This window comes from Thunnus thynnus, chromosome 3, assembly GCF_963924715.1.
Source record: "Thunnus thynnus chromosome 3, fThuThy2.1, whole genome shotgun sequence".
Classification (NCBI taxonomy): Eukaryota; Metazoa; Chordata; class Actinopteri; order Scombriformes; family Scombridae; genus Thunnus; species Thunnus thynnus.
The window spans coordinates 30,554,782-30,567,984 of record NC_089519.1 but is presented as its reverse complement, the minus strand read 5'-3'; the positions used below and the strand labels follow the sequence as shown (position 1 = coordinate 30,567,984).

The window sequence follows — 13,203 nt, the reverse complement described above, 5'->3', positions numbered from 1 at the left end:
TAATCAGTTGTAATGAAGAGATGCTTACTCAGGGGTTGTGTTGGATCTAAAGTGGACAACAGCATAGAGGACATGCGTCTGTTCTTGGGGCTGATGTGGCTGGACGGTGGTGTAGAGCGGATCTGTCTGTTTCTTAGAGAAGTTAATACTGCTGTAGTGAAGGTCATCCTGCTCTGTTGCTTGAGCTGAGATGTCTTCATACACAGGACCAGGGTTTAGCTGATAAAGAAACAAAATATATAATACTACACTATGTTGTATTTAAAGTTTTGGCTGATCCTCCATAACAAAGAAATATGCAACAATTCCGAGTAGAGCACAACTGATAATGGTTTTGGAAGGTATATTAAATGATTGTAATAACAGACGTTTGGTATCTATATGTTACAGTTTCATGAATAACAATAAAAATATTTTTCCCCATTTAGGGTTTCTCCAAGAGAATTATCAACACTGAAAATAATGATAAAACAGTTTTTACCTGCTCCATATTGTCTGATGTTTCAAGTCTAGGAGAACGGCTGGAGGACCTCTTTCTCCTGCTTAGTGAAATGAGTGAATATAAAAATGAATAAATGATGTCAGGTTAGTGTGTAAATGTCATGACTCTGAAACAAAGCTCAGTGTTTCTCACCTAATCCAGAAGAAGACAGTAAGTGGTATTATAACCAGGAGAGCAGCAACAACTCCAACAGTTGCAGGAGTTGTTGCCGTAACAACTTCAACAGTTGCAGGAATTGTTGCTGTAACAACTCCAACTGCTGCTGTTGATGTTCCTGTGATACTTTGGACAGTGAGAGTCTTTTCACCAGAGTTGATGTTTTGGTGGGTTTTGACAGCACATGAGTAGTTTCCTGCATGTTGAATGCTGACTGGGTCTAGAACCAGGTGTTTGTTTTGGCTCTCTGGCACCATCAGAGGTCGACTGTTCAAGTACCAAATGTAGTTTGTGTTGTCAGTCAGAGGACAGCTGGTACTGCAGGTCAGTGTGACTCTCTGGCCCTCTGTCACCACAGCAGGATGCAACTTAACTTCCAAGTCTGAAAGATTATTAGATTAGTCAGTAAATGTAAAAGAGACGTATCATCTCAAAAGTCCTCATACCTGAATTACAAACTAGGTTTGTCACTGTCCTTCAAAACAACTCAGATGACATGATGATAAAAAAACAACTCATATACAGTAAGTGTTTTCTAATCTACCACTCCTATGTTTAAGGTACAGACAGGTTTAGGTAACTAAAACTACTGTTCTTAGTTAAAATCACCATCATGGTTAAAAAAATGCTTTGTAGAAGATGAGACATGAAGCACAGACTCCTGTGTCAGAGTCACAGCCTTTGTAGGCTCATCCATCCATTCTGATCTCCTCTCTAACTATGGTGGCTGAGAGAGCTCAATGCACTGCAACTTATTAAAACACAAACAAATGAAGATCTTCATCTTTTTGACACATATGTAACATAAAGAAATACACTGTAAATAAATAAACAATGCAAACTGTACAGAGTAGTAAATAGGCTTGTAGGTTACACACAAAATCAAATTTGAAACTAAAACAAACATTGTTAGCTCATTTTTGAACACTAAAAAGCAAATCCTGACAGTTTTTCATGTCCCCCAGACACTTCTTCATTTCAGTAACTTCCCTTTTATCTGCTTGTGTTTCCTGTATTTGAAGCACATTTCTTTATACTGTGTGCCAAAGTGGTGAAAATGTTTTCTTCATTTGCCTGTTTACATGCATTTTTTTGAAGTTGCAGCATGTTGAGCTCTCTCTCTCTCCTACACTGTTTTAGTGGAGATACAACTTCTACAATGATTTGACACATTTAAATATGCATGATGTTTTAATTAAACCATTGAGACAGTAGACAGAATACAGGCTCCTAATTTAGCCAAAGTTGTGAAATTAAGATTTATCTGTTAAAGTTCTTAAAACTGTGAATAATTGGACCATGGCTTCACTGTGAATGATTTATTGTGTGATATTTAAGAAATCACTGGTCTGATTTTGACAAAACACAGATGCATCTTTACACTTTGTTGTTATGAATTTCAGGTGGTGCACAACCCTGCATACAGCTTATTGTGTGCACTTAATTTAGCTACAGTTACATAATTTTGACTGTCTACTGTTAGTGTTCTCATATTAAGCATGAACCAGCCTTTAGTCCTCTTGTAGGCATTAAAGGGTAAAGTCAACTGACTGCTGTTAGTACATGGTGAGGGAGCAGCACAGTCTCTATTGAAAAGTATACAGACAGGAATTACCTGAGACAATCAGAGTCACTCCAGGTGGATTACCCTTCCGTACTTCATCATCTTTTAGGAGTCTGAATATGTATTCTGCTGAGTCAGTCTTCTTCAGGTTTTTGATTCTCAGGATGTGCTGGTTGTTCATGTCAAGATACCGCATGCGAACTGCATCCTCAGTCTGCTTCACAGCTTCCTCCTCACCATTTCTCTTTATTTTATACCAAACTTTAGACTCAGGCTGCTGGTTGTCAGGATACAAATATTCACTTGATATGTCCACTGAAGAGCCTTCCAGGGCGCAGATTCTCCTTCTGATATAATTTACACTCCAGCAGTTCTCATCATCAACACCTGAAATATAGATTAAAGACTTAAAATAGGGTCACTCTAAATAACTGCTAAAGTATCCTTGCCTAATACTTAAATAAAAAAATCTGTGGGAGAAGTTCAGGTGTTTTTTATAAATCATGTTTTCTGCAAATCAGGAAATATCACACAATGTGAAAGCAGCTAAAGCGCCTCTTTAAATATTTTATATGGCTCCTTTACAAAAAATGTAAAACATTGTTTGGATTTATACTGAAGCTTGCATTTAATTTTTCTTTATGGCACAATCTCTAAAATGAAACGGTTAAGTATTTTCAAATTTCTAATGTGTAATTATTGTGTAATTATTATGTGTTGTCGTTATACAGACTGTGATTTACAGCTTCACAAGTGAGTCATATCACCTCAAACACAAATCAGCAGTTCATGTTGTCTTTAATAAGACACACTGGTTACCAGCAGATCACCTCCATCACTGACTAAATCATAAGTCAGATAATGGATTAATAACACTACAAAGAAAATGAAAATCAGGTTGAATCGACACCTCTGAAATATATTTCATGTTGCCCAATAAACATACAAACTAAAGACAAATGTACCATCCTATAATATAACAGTAATAACAGACTGTAAGTTGGTTTATACTCACAGACTTCAGCAGAGTGCAGATCCTCGTGGTCTTTGACAGCACAGGAGAAGACATCAGGAGAGGAGCTGGGAACTGAAAACTGCTGTTTCTTCTCAAACATTAAGAGTCTGTTCTTGTACCATCTATAGGCAGTTTGGATGTCAGTCAGTGGACAGTTGGTGTTACAGGTCAGTCTAACATGATTCACCTCTGCAGGAGTCCTTTGTAGACTTACTTCTGTTAGGAGATGTTAAAAACATTTTTCAACAGTTTATGTGTGTCATGTTGAATTAAATAAAAATAATATATTGATCACAAAAGCATTAAAGTGTGGTTAGTGCAGAAAAGAAGAATGTGTAGAACTGTAGTAAACATGTCAGTAACAGTAAAAATTAGAAAATAAAGAAGGCAAAGATATGACATGAAAATATTGATATGAAAATAAATGGTTCATGGTCAATTAGATGTCTGTTCTTAAAATATTGTTTTAAAGGTGTTCTAGGTGTGGGTGGTGGGAGTGGTGTTTGTGTAAATGTTTGTGGATGTTTGGAGAAAGTTAACCTCTGGGATATGTGATGGAGCAGGACCCATCCACTGATGTCTGCTTTTTAGAACACATTCTTCCTTTAGCGTAGGTCACAGTAAAGCAGGTCGATGTGACAGAATCTGAACAAAAACAAATAACATTTAGTAATTCAAATGGTAAACACTTAGTTACAGTATTTCATAGGCTTTATAATTTAAGGCAAAGCTTAACTAGTAAAAATATTCTTGAAAATGTTTAACTTGAAGTTTTGTAACATGAAAAGGAGCCAAATGATGTCACTCACCCACTGAGACTTCAGGAGCTCTGAGATGCTTGTAGTCTTTGATAGCACAGGAGTATCTGACTGCTTCCTCACTGCTGACCAGCTGTTGGTACCAGGGAGACCAGTCCTGATAGAGAAACGTTCTGTTCTTGTACCAGATGTAGGCTGCAGGGTTTTCAGTCAGAGGACAACTGGTGTTGCATATCAGTGATACTGTCTGTCCCTCTGTGGCAGGAATCACCTTCACCTGCAGGTCTGAGATGATGATGAATAACGTCAGAATTCATATTCTGATTTCATTCTTAAAGTAATACATTAGTGAAAACCACTGTACCTGCAACACGGAGGAAGATTTCACTTTGCCTGCAGTCTTGTGGGTTTTCTGCATTCTCACTACAGCAGTAAACCTTTGCATCACTCTTTCTTAGATCATTTATTGTTAGAGTTGGATGACTCTCTTCAGACATGTTGTATGTTACACGATTTCCATCTGGAAACAGCTCTTTGAGAACAGACTTGGAGCCATCCCAGTGTGCAGTGAACCATTTACTGCTTGAAGTGGGATGTTGAGCTGAGCAGGGCAGATCCACTGATGAACCTTTTAAGGCACAGATGCTTTTGGCTTGTCCCTGAACCCCTTTAACAGAAGCATTGATTCATAGTTATAACATTCTTCTAGTACTAATCACTAAATATTGATAGTATGAAATATTGTAAATTAAGGACATTTGATGTATAATCTGCAGTTTTCTTCAAGTTGTGCACATTTTAACTCCAATAATCAAGTAAAACATTATTTCTTTTACAGATTACAGTTAATAATCTCATATTGTATATATCATATTTACGGTCATTTATAAGAAGAAATAAACAATAATTCATACCTGAGATGCACAGAATGAAAGCCATAAACACACAGCCAGCTTCTGCCAACAACATGGCTGTTGTAGTCCCTCCGCTTCAAAACATAAAGTTGATTATATTATTTTTTTAATGGCCTTACCACACCTGCTGTGTTTATGAAAGCTCATTAAACATCAACTCTATAAATAAATGGTCAAAATCAACAGCAGTCCTCTTAGAGTAAAGACTTTAGAGGACAGAATGGACTGTTGGTCATTGTGAGAGTTGCGGGCAGATGCACAGCATGAAGCTCTGACACCTAAAATTCACTTCCTTCCTCATTGTTATTCTTAGTCAAACCTGTATTAGAGAATCTACCTTACATAGTTCAGTATTTATTTGATGTCATATTTTGATAAGGAAAACTTTGACTTTAATTTGTGGATGTCATTATATTTCTTACTCTGAATCTCATCACAATTATTATTGTTATTTTCAGTTTTTATAGTGTATTGGTTCTTCATACCAGATATATTAGTGTTAAACTGCATTATATTTTCATTGAAAGGTTGTAAAAACTGCTGAAGTGAGAACAGAGAGATGTGAAGCTGTAAAACTATAAATAAATCATCAAAATCAACAACAGTACTCTTACAGAGAAAAGACTTTAGAGGACAAAATGGACTGTTGGTCAATGTGAGAGTTGCGGGCAGACGTACAGCATGAAACTCTGACACATAAAATTCACTTGCTTCCTCATTGTTATTCTTAGTCAAACCTGTATTAGAGAATCTACCTTACATAGTGCAGTGTTTATTTGATGTCATAATTTGAGAAAGAAGACTTTGACTTTAACTTATGGATGTCATTATATTTCTTACTCTGTATCTCATCACAATTATTATTTTTATTTTCTGTTTTTATAGTGTATTGGTTCTTCATGCCAGATATTTTAGTGTTAAACTGCATTATATTTTCATTGAAAAGTTGTAAAAACTACTGAAGTGAGAACAAAGAGATGTGAAGCTGTCTATGGACTTTGATGGTGGATTCTGTGGTGGAAACTGCAGAAGTTTATGGTAACTTAAAATCCTGCAGAGCATGCAGAATAGGACTAATAATAGTATAATATGTTGTACATGAAGGACATCTGAAGAGCTCATTCTGCCAGATGAAGTGAAAATCTTGAGAGCCTTTTTTTATTCTTCCTTTCTGTTTTCTGTATCAATCTGCAGTTTTCTACAAATTGTCCACACTATAACTCTTAAATTCCATTAAAAATGTTATGTGTATGTCTTACAGTTTACAGTAAATATTCATTACATCAGAGAGGATAAACATTTATACCTGAGATGTTGGGGCTGAAACCAGTAAACACACATCCAATTTCTGCCAACAACATGGTTGTTTTAGTCCCTCGCTTCTAATCAGTGGACCTTTTTCACAGCAAACACTTTGACTTGTTCAAGCAGAAAAAGTACAGGTGTAAATAATAACATTAATGTTGGCACCAATACTGGGTCTATAAGTTGATTGTATAACAATGTTTGTATCTGCTGCATCATAACTGCTGACTTTATGAAAGCTCATAAAAAATGTAATTGAAAAGTCTAAATTAAGAGCAGGTTTATAGAGAATAGTAAATAGTTTATAGTAAAACCTCAGATAAACAATCTATGTAGTGCAGCAGTTGTTTAGTTATTTGATGTCATATTTTGACATGGAAAACCTTCATATTTACTTTAAGGTGTCATTGTTTCTTCTTTTTAAGTAATGTATCGGCTCATCATGTAAAATGCAGCAGTGTACAGCTGCATCAAGTTATCATAAAAAGGTGTCAAAGTTGCCAGCGTTGGTCAGAGAGGTGTGAGGTTGTCTGTGTTTGTTTCATGGTGAAAAAAAAACAGTTGTGAATAGGAAGCTGCAGACATAGTTTTTATGATCACATCATACACTACAGAACATGCAGAGTAGAACATGTTTCTGAGAGCAAAATAAGTTTTACGAAAGCATTTTTACAGTTATAACTGCAAATCAAACAGAAAGCACAGTAATACAACATGAAGCACACCAGAAAAAAAACACAAAATGTTTCAATAAGCTTACATGGCATTGCATTGTGGTCTGGCAATGCCATTGGTTAATCTACTATAAGTATCCTGTTCTCAATGATGCAACATGTCCGTCAACAATCCACAACAAATCTAAAAATCTGCACAAAACAAGACAGCATGAGAAAATGTGGTCCAAATATTTACATCATACTTCATCTCATTTAAATGTTCTCTGTGTGTTCCACTGATGAGGGACACAAGCCAAAACACATATGTATCACAATAATTATTCTCTATATTACAAGTGTTGTCTTCTTTCTAGCAAATGTGAAAAAGTCTTCAGATACACTCGATCTGCTGTTTCAAAGTGTTTGTGAGGCTGAACGTTGGGGTAGAGAGGATGTGTCTGGGTCTTAGAGAAGTGGACTCTGCTACAGTGAAGATCATCCTGCTGTGTTGGTTGGGCTGAGATGTTTTCATTCACAGGACCAGGGTTTAACTGATGAGAAGACAAGACAAATAATATTAGTTTACATTGTGGGGCACTAAACTGCTGACCTCACAGCCTTAGAAGGATAATTAGTTTGTCCAAAATATGTTTATTCTCTTTTACAGATAGTTTTTAGGTCAGAGTGATCTTCATGATATCAATGATAAATGATTAATGAATGAATGAATGAATGATTAATCCATATCAAATGATTTACAAATGGCTGATTTGTGTTGGAAGACTAATGTAGCTGTGTAATGTGGACTGCAGTAGAAGAAATTGTAGATATACAGCACATCTACGTTGCAAAATTTGGTCCCATAAAACTAATGGTACTGTACAATGTACTTCTGTGTTGTTTTGTGTAACTTGAAGGATCATCCCATCTGAGGGGAAGCAGGACAGATGAAGGTGATGTTTTTCCAATGCAGCAGAATTTAAAATATTCTGTTCTTTGAGAAGGAACTGCAAATCCTGCACACTCAGGTAAAAAATCCTACTTTCTTACTTGAAAGTCTATGAAGGCCCGAAGTGTTTTTAATTAATTAAGTAAAATTGACCTACAATGTGAGTTTTAAATCTTAGTGACCTGTCATTAAAGTCAAACTGAAATTTGAATTGTCTCCAAATTTTGTGAAAGGAAATATAAACAATCATGAAACTGCAGATATTGTGCATAATTCTCAGTGTTTCAAAAGAAGATCAAATAATTTTTGGACATATTTGTGGAAACAATGTCTTAGCTTCAGGCCTGTGGGTGGGTGTTTCCCTTTGTAGCGATTGACAGGCATTTGAATGCTGTCGTTGTAAGGAGACATACTGTCAGCTTGCTGCTGCTCAACTGACTAGAGCACATCATACTCTGTATAACCTCTGATGTTGCTGATAAAGGGAAAAAACATCTTGTATCAGGATGTTTTTTCCCCTTATCAACAAGTTCACATACTGTTGGTTATGTCCTCTTAGTGATTAAAGACATCTGTCCATTTACAATATTCAGTATTTGGGAGGACCCATCATGCTGTGAAGTTTGTATTTCACTCAGAAACTGGAAACTAGAAAGCTGGACTAACTAGCTTCCACTCAGAAAGTGAGAGCTATGTAAACTAGCTTGTTAATTTTAGCACTGATTCCCACAAAACGTCATTTTTGTTCACGTTATTCAACTCCTGCTGAGTCATTCTGCACACTCAGTGCTGTGTTTGTCCCACATTATTAAAAGGAGGAGGTCTAGTTAGCGTTAGATGTTTCTTTTTCACAGGTCCATATACAGTATGGTGATGGAAAATGATCAGACTGTCAAAAGTATAAGTTGAAACTAACAGCAATGGGTCCTTTAATATCAGCAGCCCCCCATGAATTTAATCAGTGAGTAACGTACTGTAATCAGTGTTCAAATCACAAATGGAACCAAGTAACAGCTAACAATGACTAGCAAGGACTAACAATGTATGAACCATTTTTAGTGCCTGCTCACACTGATGTCGCACCAATCAAATTACCAAACCATTGTTGTCAGCTGGAGAACACTAATGTGGGGGGAGCTATTGAGGCACAATTGAATTGAATTTCTTCTTTTTGGTATTTACAGTACACAAGTATATAAGTCAAAACAAATACCAAGGACCTATATACAGAGTTCTCAGTGAAAATTAATTTTAACGTAATTTTGACTTTAAAAATTAAACATTGTGCAAAATGTTTTTGAAATTTCTGTTCTTTACCTGCTCCATGTTGACTGTTGCTTCGGTAGCTTAAGTCCTTCTTTTCCTAGATAGTGAAACAAATGAATATATATACATGAATGAGTGATTTCAGGTTAGAAATTAAATGTAATTTCTTGCAACAGAGCAGGGTTTTGCTTACCTCCTAATCCACAAGAAGACCAAAAGAGGTGTTATAACTAGGAGAGCAACAACAGCTCCTGCAGCAAATGTGCATTTACTTTCAACAGTAAGAGTCCCTTCACTGGAGTTGAAGTTCTTGTGAGATGTCACAGCACAGGAGTAGTTTCCTGCATGATGACTGCTGACTGGGTCTAGTACCAGTTGTTTGCTTTTGTTGTGTGGCAGGTTCACAGGTTGTTTGTTCAAATACCAAATGTAGGTTGTGTTGTCAGTCAGAGGACAACTGGTCATGCAGGTCAGTGTGACTCTTTGGCCCTCTCCCACCACAGCAGGATGCAACATCACTCTCAGGCCTGAAAAATGGTTAAATTGGTCAGTAAATGTAAAAAAAGACATCCATAAGTCATCAAACCTAAATAATAAGTCCTTATTCCTAAATGACCAAATTCCTCATTTGTCAAACCTGTAACATGTGTTCCATAAGTGACTCGTATGAGCGTTTTCTGTTCTACCACCCTGAGGTTCAAGGTCTGATTAAATGTAGGCAACTACGGCTACTTTGTTGGAGGAAAGATCTCCTTAAAAGAATCTAATGCTGATTGGGACACAAACACTGATTTTTGTTGCCAGTCACCTGCTTTGTATGACCAACCATCCACCCTACAATAAGACTTTCTGCAGTTTTGCTACTTTTGTTCTACCTTTATGCTAATGAGAGAGAACAATTGAAAGAAATTACTATATTATTGTATTAATATTTTGATGATCGTTAATCCAGTGTAGAAGTGTGATCAACTGATTGATTTTGTCTTTAAAGATGCTTTGCACCTTGTTAATGTAGGCAAATTAATGTCTAGTTTGTTAGGAAAGAAGAAATAGAAAAGGTTATCTGAAGTGAATGATACACGTTGACTCCGATTCTAAGAAGTGATAGTTAGAAAAGGGAACTAAATGCAAACTGGAAATTGTACAAGACAGGCATGACACAACATATGGAATTATTATTGATTATCTTACAGGAAACAGATGTCTGCAGACAGAAGAGTATGACTACTCACAAAGTGTGTGTGTGTTAACAGTTGTGTTGGGTGGAGGCTGAAAGTATAAAGTGTTTGTGTGAGCTATTCAAGGTGTTCCTCTTGCTGCAGAGCTCAGGGAGCCCGTATGCATACGCTTTACTGATTTATTAAAGGCAGTTGGACTGCAGGAAAAATATTGTCTCTGGTATTTATTTACCTTAATCACCTAACTAGACAAATTGATATTTCAGCTGCAGCTTTTGTTTATTTTTCCAATAAGGAAAAATAAACAAAAAAGCACTGTAATCAATCAGTCATTCTTGTTTCTATTTTTTAGACAAACCCACTCTGCAATCTGCATCATTACAAAGCATTTAAATGTAAGAATTACCTGTGACAACCAAAGTCACTCCAGGAAAATCCGGCTGTTTCCGTCCTTCATGATGTTCCAATCTGAATGTGTATTCTGCAGAGTCGTTCTTCTTCAGATGTTTGATTCTCAGGACGTGTTGGTTATTCACACTGTCATGATACTCTACACGACCTGCAAGCTTAATCACCTTTTCAACTTCCTCCTCACCACCTGCTGTTATTTTATACCATAATTTAGAATTGGGCCTCTGGTTTTTAGGATACGAGTAATTACATGAAATGTTCACTGAAGAGCCTTCCAGAGCACAGATCCTCCTCCTGACATAATTCACACTTGAGCAGTTCTTATCCTCAACACCTGAAATAGACAGAACAGACTGAATAGACTTACAGTAGTTTTTAGGTTAAATGTCTGAATGACTATTCATTCAGTTTCCACCATTGTCATTCTTTTGCAATGTCTTTAAATATCTTCAATCAATTATTTTATCCAATTTGGAAAATGCAAAAAGAAAAAAACAGATCAAGTTTTTGTTTTTCCATCAAGAATAGAAAAATAGTGTATATCAGTGTTCAATGTACAGTATATGTTGAACATGTGTATATATAGTATAGTATGTATGTTTTGTTTTTTTTTTATTCTGTTTTATTCTTCTATTCTTCTATTCTATTTTTTTTCATTTTTGGTGAGTTGCCTTTATGAGCCCTTTTGAGGTTTTTTTAAAATCTCACCAGCACAATCTATTTTAACTCCTTTAATGCATTATGTTTTTTTCATTCTTGTTATTTTTGCAAATAAACTACACATAAAATCTTGAGGTGGACCACAAACCCTATCAAAAAATAAGTCATATATTATAAAATAAATCTTATTTCAGTTTTGAAGGTTTGTGCATTTTTCCTCTGTGAGCATGTGCAGTAAGTTGACAAGAGCACACTTCTCGTAGGCACCTTTGTTCATTCAGAGTCACAAACAGTCTAAGGCAATTTGTAAATTCAGTTCAATTTTCTGTTCTTTACAGTTGAGTGTTGTAGAAGGAAATGGTTTCATCAATTTATAGCTGTAGTCCGATTTGTAGTTTTATGAATAGCTTTATGATGAGAAAATGCTCCTGTTTCCCCACATTGACTCTTTGATCAGACATGGTCGCACAGGGACATCTAGTGTCCACAAGTTGTGAAAGCAACTTTTTAATATCTGCAAGATCATTATTGCATCACAGAGTAGAGTGACAAACCCTACTTTACAGAGCAACTTTTGGTTTATTTGCCTATTTGTGACACCCAGAGACCCTCATCAGCATAGTGATTGGGGATTTTTCAGGAAGTGAATAATGCATGAGTAGTGTCACTACGTCTCATGCAATCATCATACATACTAAGCCTACTGTAGGCTAAATAGTAAGTCAGGATATTTGTGGTTAGTGTAATAATGTGTATATGTTCATAACACTAACACAACTCTAAAATGAAACGGTTAAGTATTTTTAAATTTCTAATGTGTAATCATTGTGTGATTATTATGTGTTGTCATTATACAGACTGTGATTGACAGCTTCACAAGCGAGTCATATCAACAAATCAACAAACACTAATCAGCAGTTCATGTTGTCTTTAATAAGACACACTGGTTACCAGCAGATCACCTCCATCACTGACTAAATCATAAGTCAGATAATGGATTAATAACACTACAAAGAAAATGAAAATCAGGTTGAATCAACACCTCTGAAATACATTTCATGTTGCCCAATAAGCATGCAAACTAAAGACAAATGTACCATCCTATAATATAACAGTAATAACAGACTGTAAGTTGATTTATACTCACAGACTTCAGCAGAGTGCAGATCCTCGTGGTCTTTGACAGCACAGGAGAAGATATCAGCAGAGGAGCTGAGAACTGAAAGCTGCTGTGTCTTCTCAGACATTAAGAGTCTGTTATTGTACCATCTATAGGCACTTTGGTTGTCAGTCAGTGGACAGCTGGTGTTACAGGTCAGTCTAGTATGATTCACCTCTGCAGGAGTCCTTTGTAGACCTACTTCTGTTAGGAGATGTTAAAAACATTTCTCAGTCAACAGTTTATGTGCGTCATATTGAATTAAATAAAAATAATATATTGATTACAAAAGTATTAAAGTGTGGTTAGTGCAGAAAAGAAGAATGTGTGGAACTGTAGTAAACATGTTAGTAACAGTAAAAATTAGAAAATAAAGAAGGCAAAGATATGACATGAAAATATTGATATGAAAATAAATGATTCATGGTCAATAAGATGTCTGTTCTTAAAATATTGTTTTAAAGGTGTTCTAGGTGTGGGGGGTGGGAGTGGTGTTTGTGTAAATGTTTGTGGATGTTTGGAGAAAGTTAACCTCTGGGATATGTGATGGAGCAGGACTCATTCACTGATGTCTGCTTTTCAGAACACATTCTTCCTTTAGCGTAGGTCACAGTAAAGCAGGTCGATGTGACAGAATCTGAACAAAAACAAATGGCCTTTAGTAATTTAACTGGTAAACACTTAGTTACGATATTTCATAGGCTTTATAA

At 36.0% G+C, this 13,203-nt stretch overlaps 1 protein-coding gene across 4 annotated transcripts in view; it reads right to left on the bottom strand.

Annotated features, from left to right (window-relative positions):
- The window catches only part of LOC137180111 (sialoadhesin-like), a 41,292-nt gene that overhangs the window by 26,847 nt on the left and 1,242 nt on the right, over nucleotides 1-13,203 (bottom strand). For 2 of the 4 annotated variants that reach the window (XM_067585343.1, XM_067585341.1), the window contains exons 3-9: nucleotides 4,047-4,280; nucleotides 3,778-3,882; nucleotides 3,238-3,453; nucleotides 2,274-2,609; nucleotides 635-1,040; nucleotides 482-539; nucleotides 29-219 (exon numbers count right to left, since the gene is read on the bottom strand). In XM_067585343.1, coding sequence (XP_067441444.1) covers nucleotides 29-219; nucleotides 482-539; nucleotides 635-1,040; nucleotides 2,274-2,609; nucleotides 3,238-3,453; nucleotides 3,778-3,882; nucleotides 4,047-4,280 — 1,546 coding nt within the window. Of the gene's footprint in view, nucleotides 1-28; nucleotides 220-481; nucleotides 540-634; nucleotides 1,041-2,273; nucleotides 2,610-3,237; nucleotides 3,454-3,777; nucleotides 3,883-4,046; nucleotides 4,281-4,359; nucleotides 4,663-4,909; nucleotides 5,119-6,790; nucleotides 7,422-9,136; nucleotides 9,183-9,278; nucleotides 9,613-10,669; nucleotides 11,009-12,481; nucleotides 12,698-13,025; nucleotides 13,131-13,203 lie in introns of those variants that run through there. The other 2 variants (XM_067585344.1, XM_067585345.1) reach the window with 2 other exon arrangements.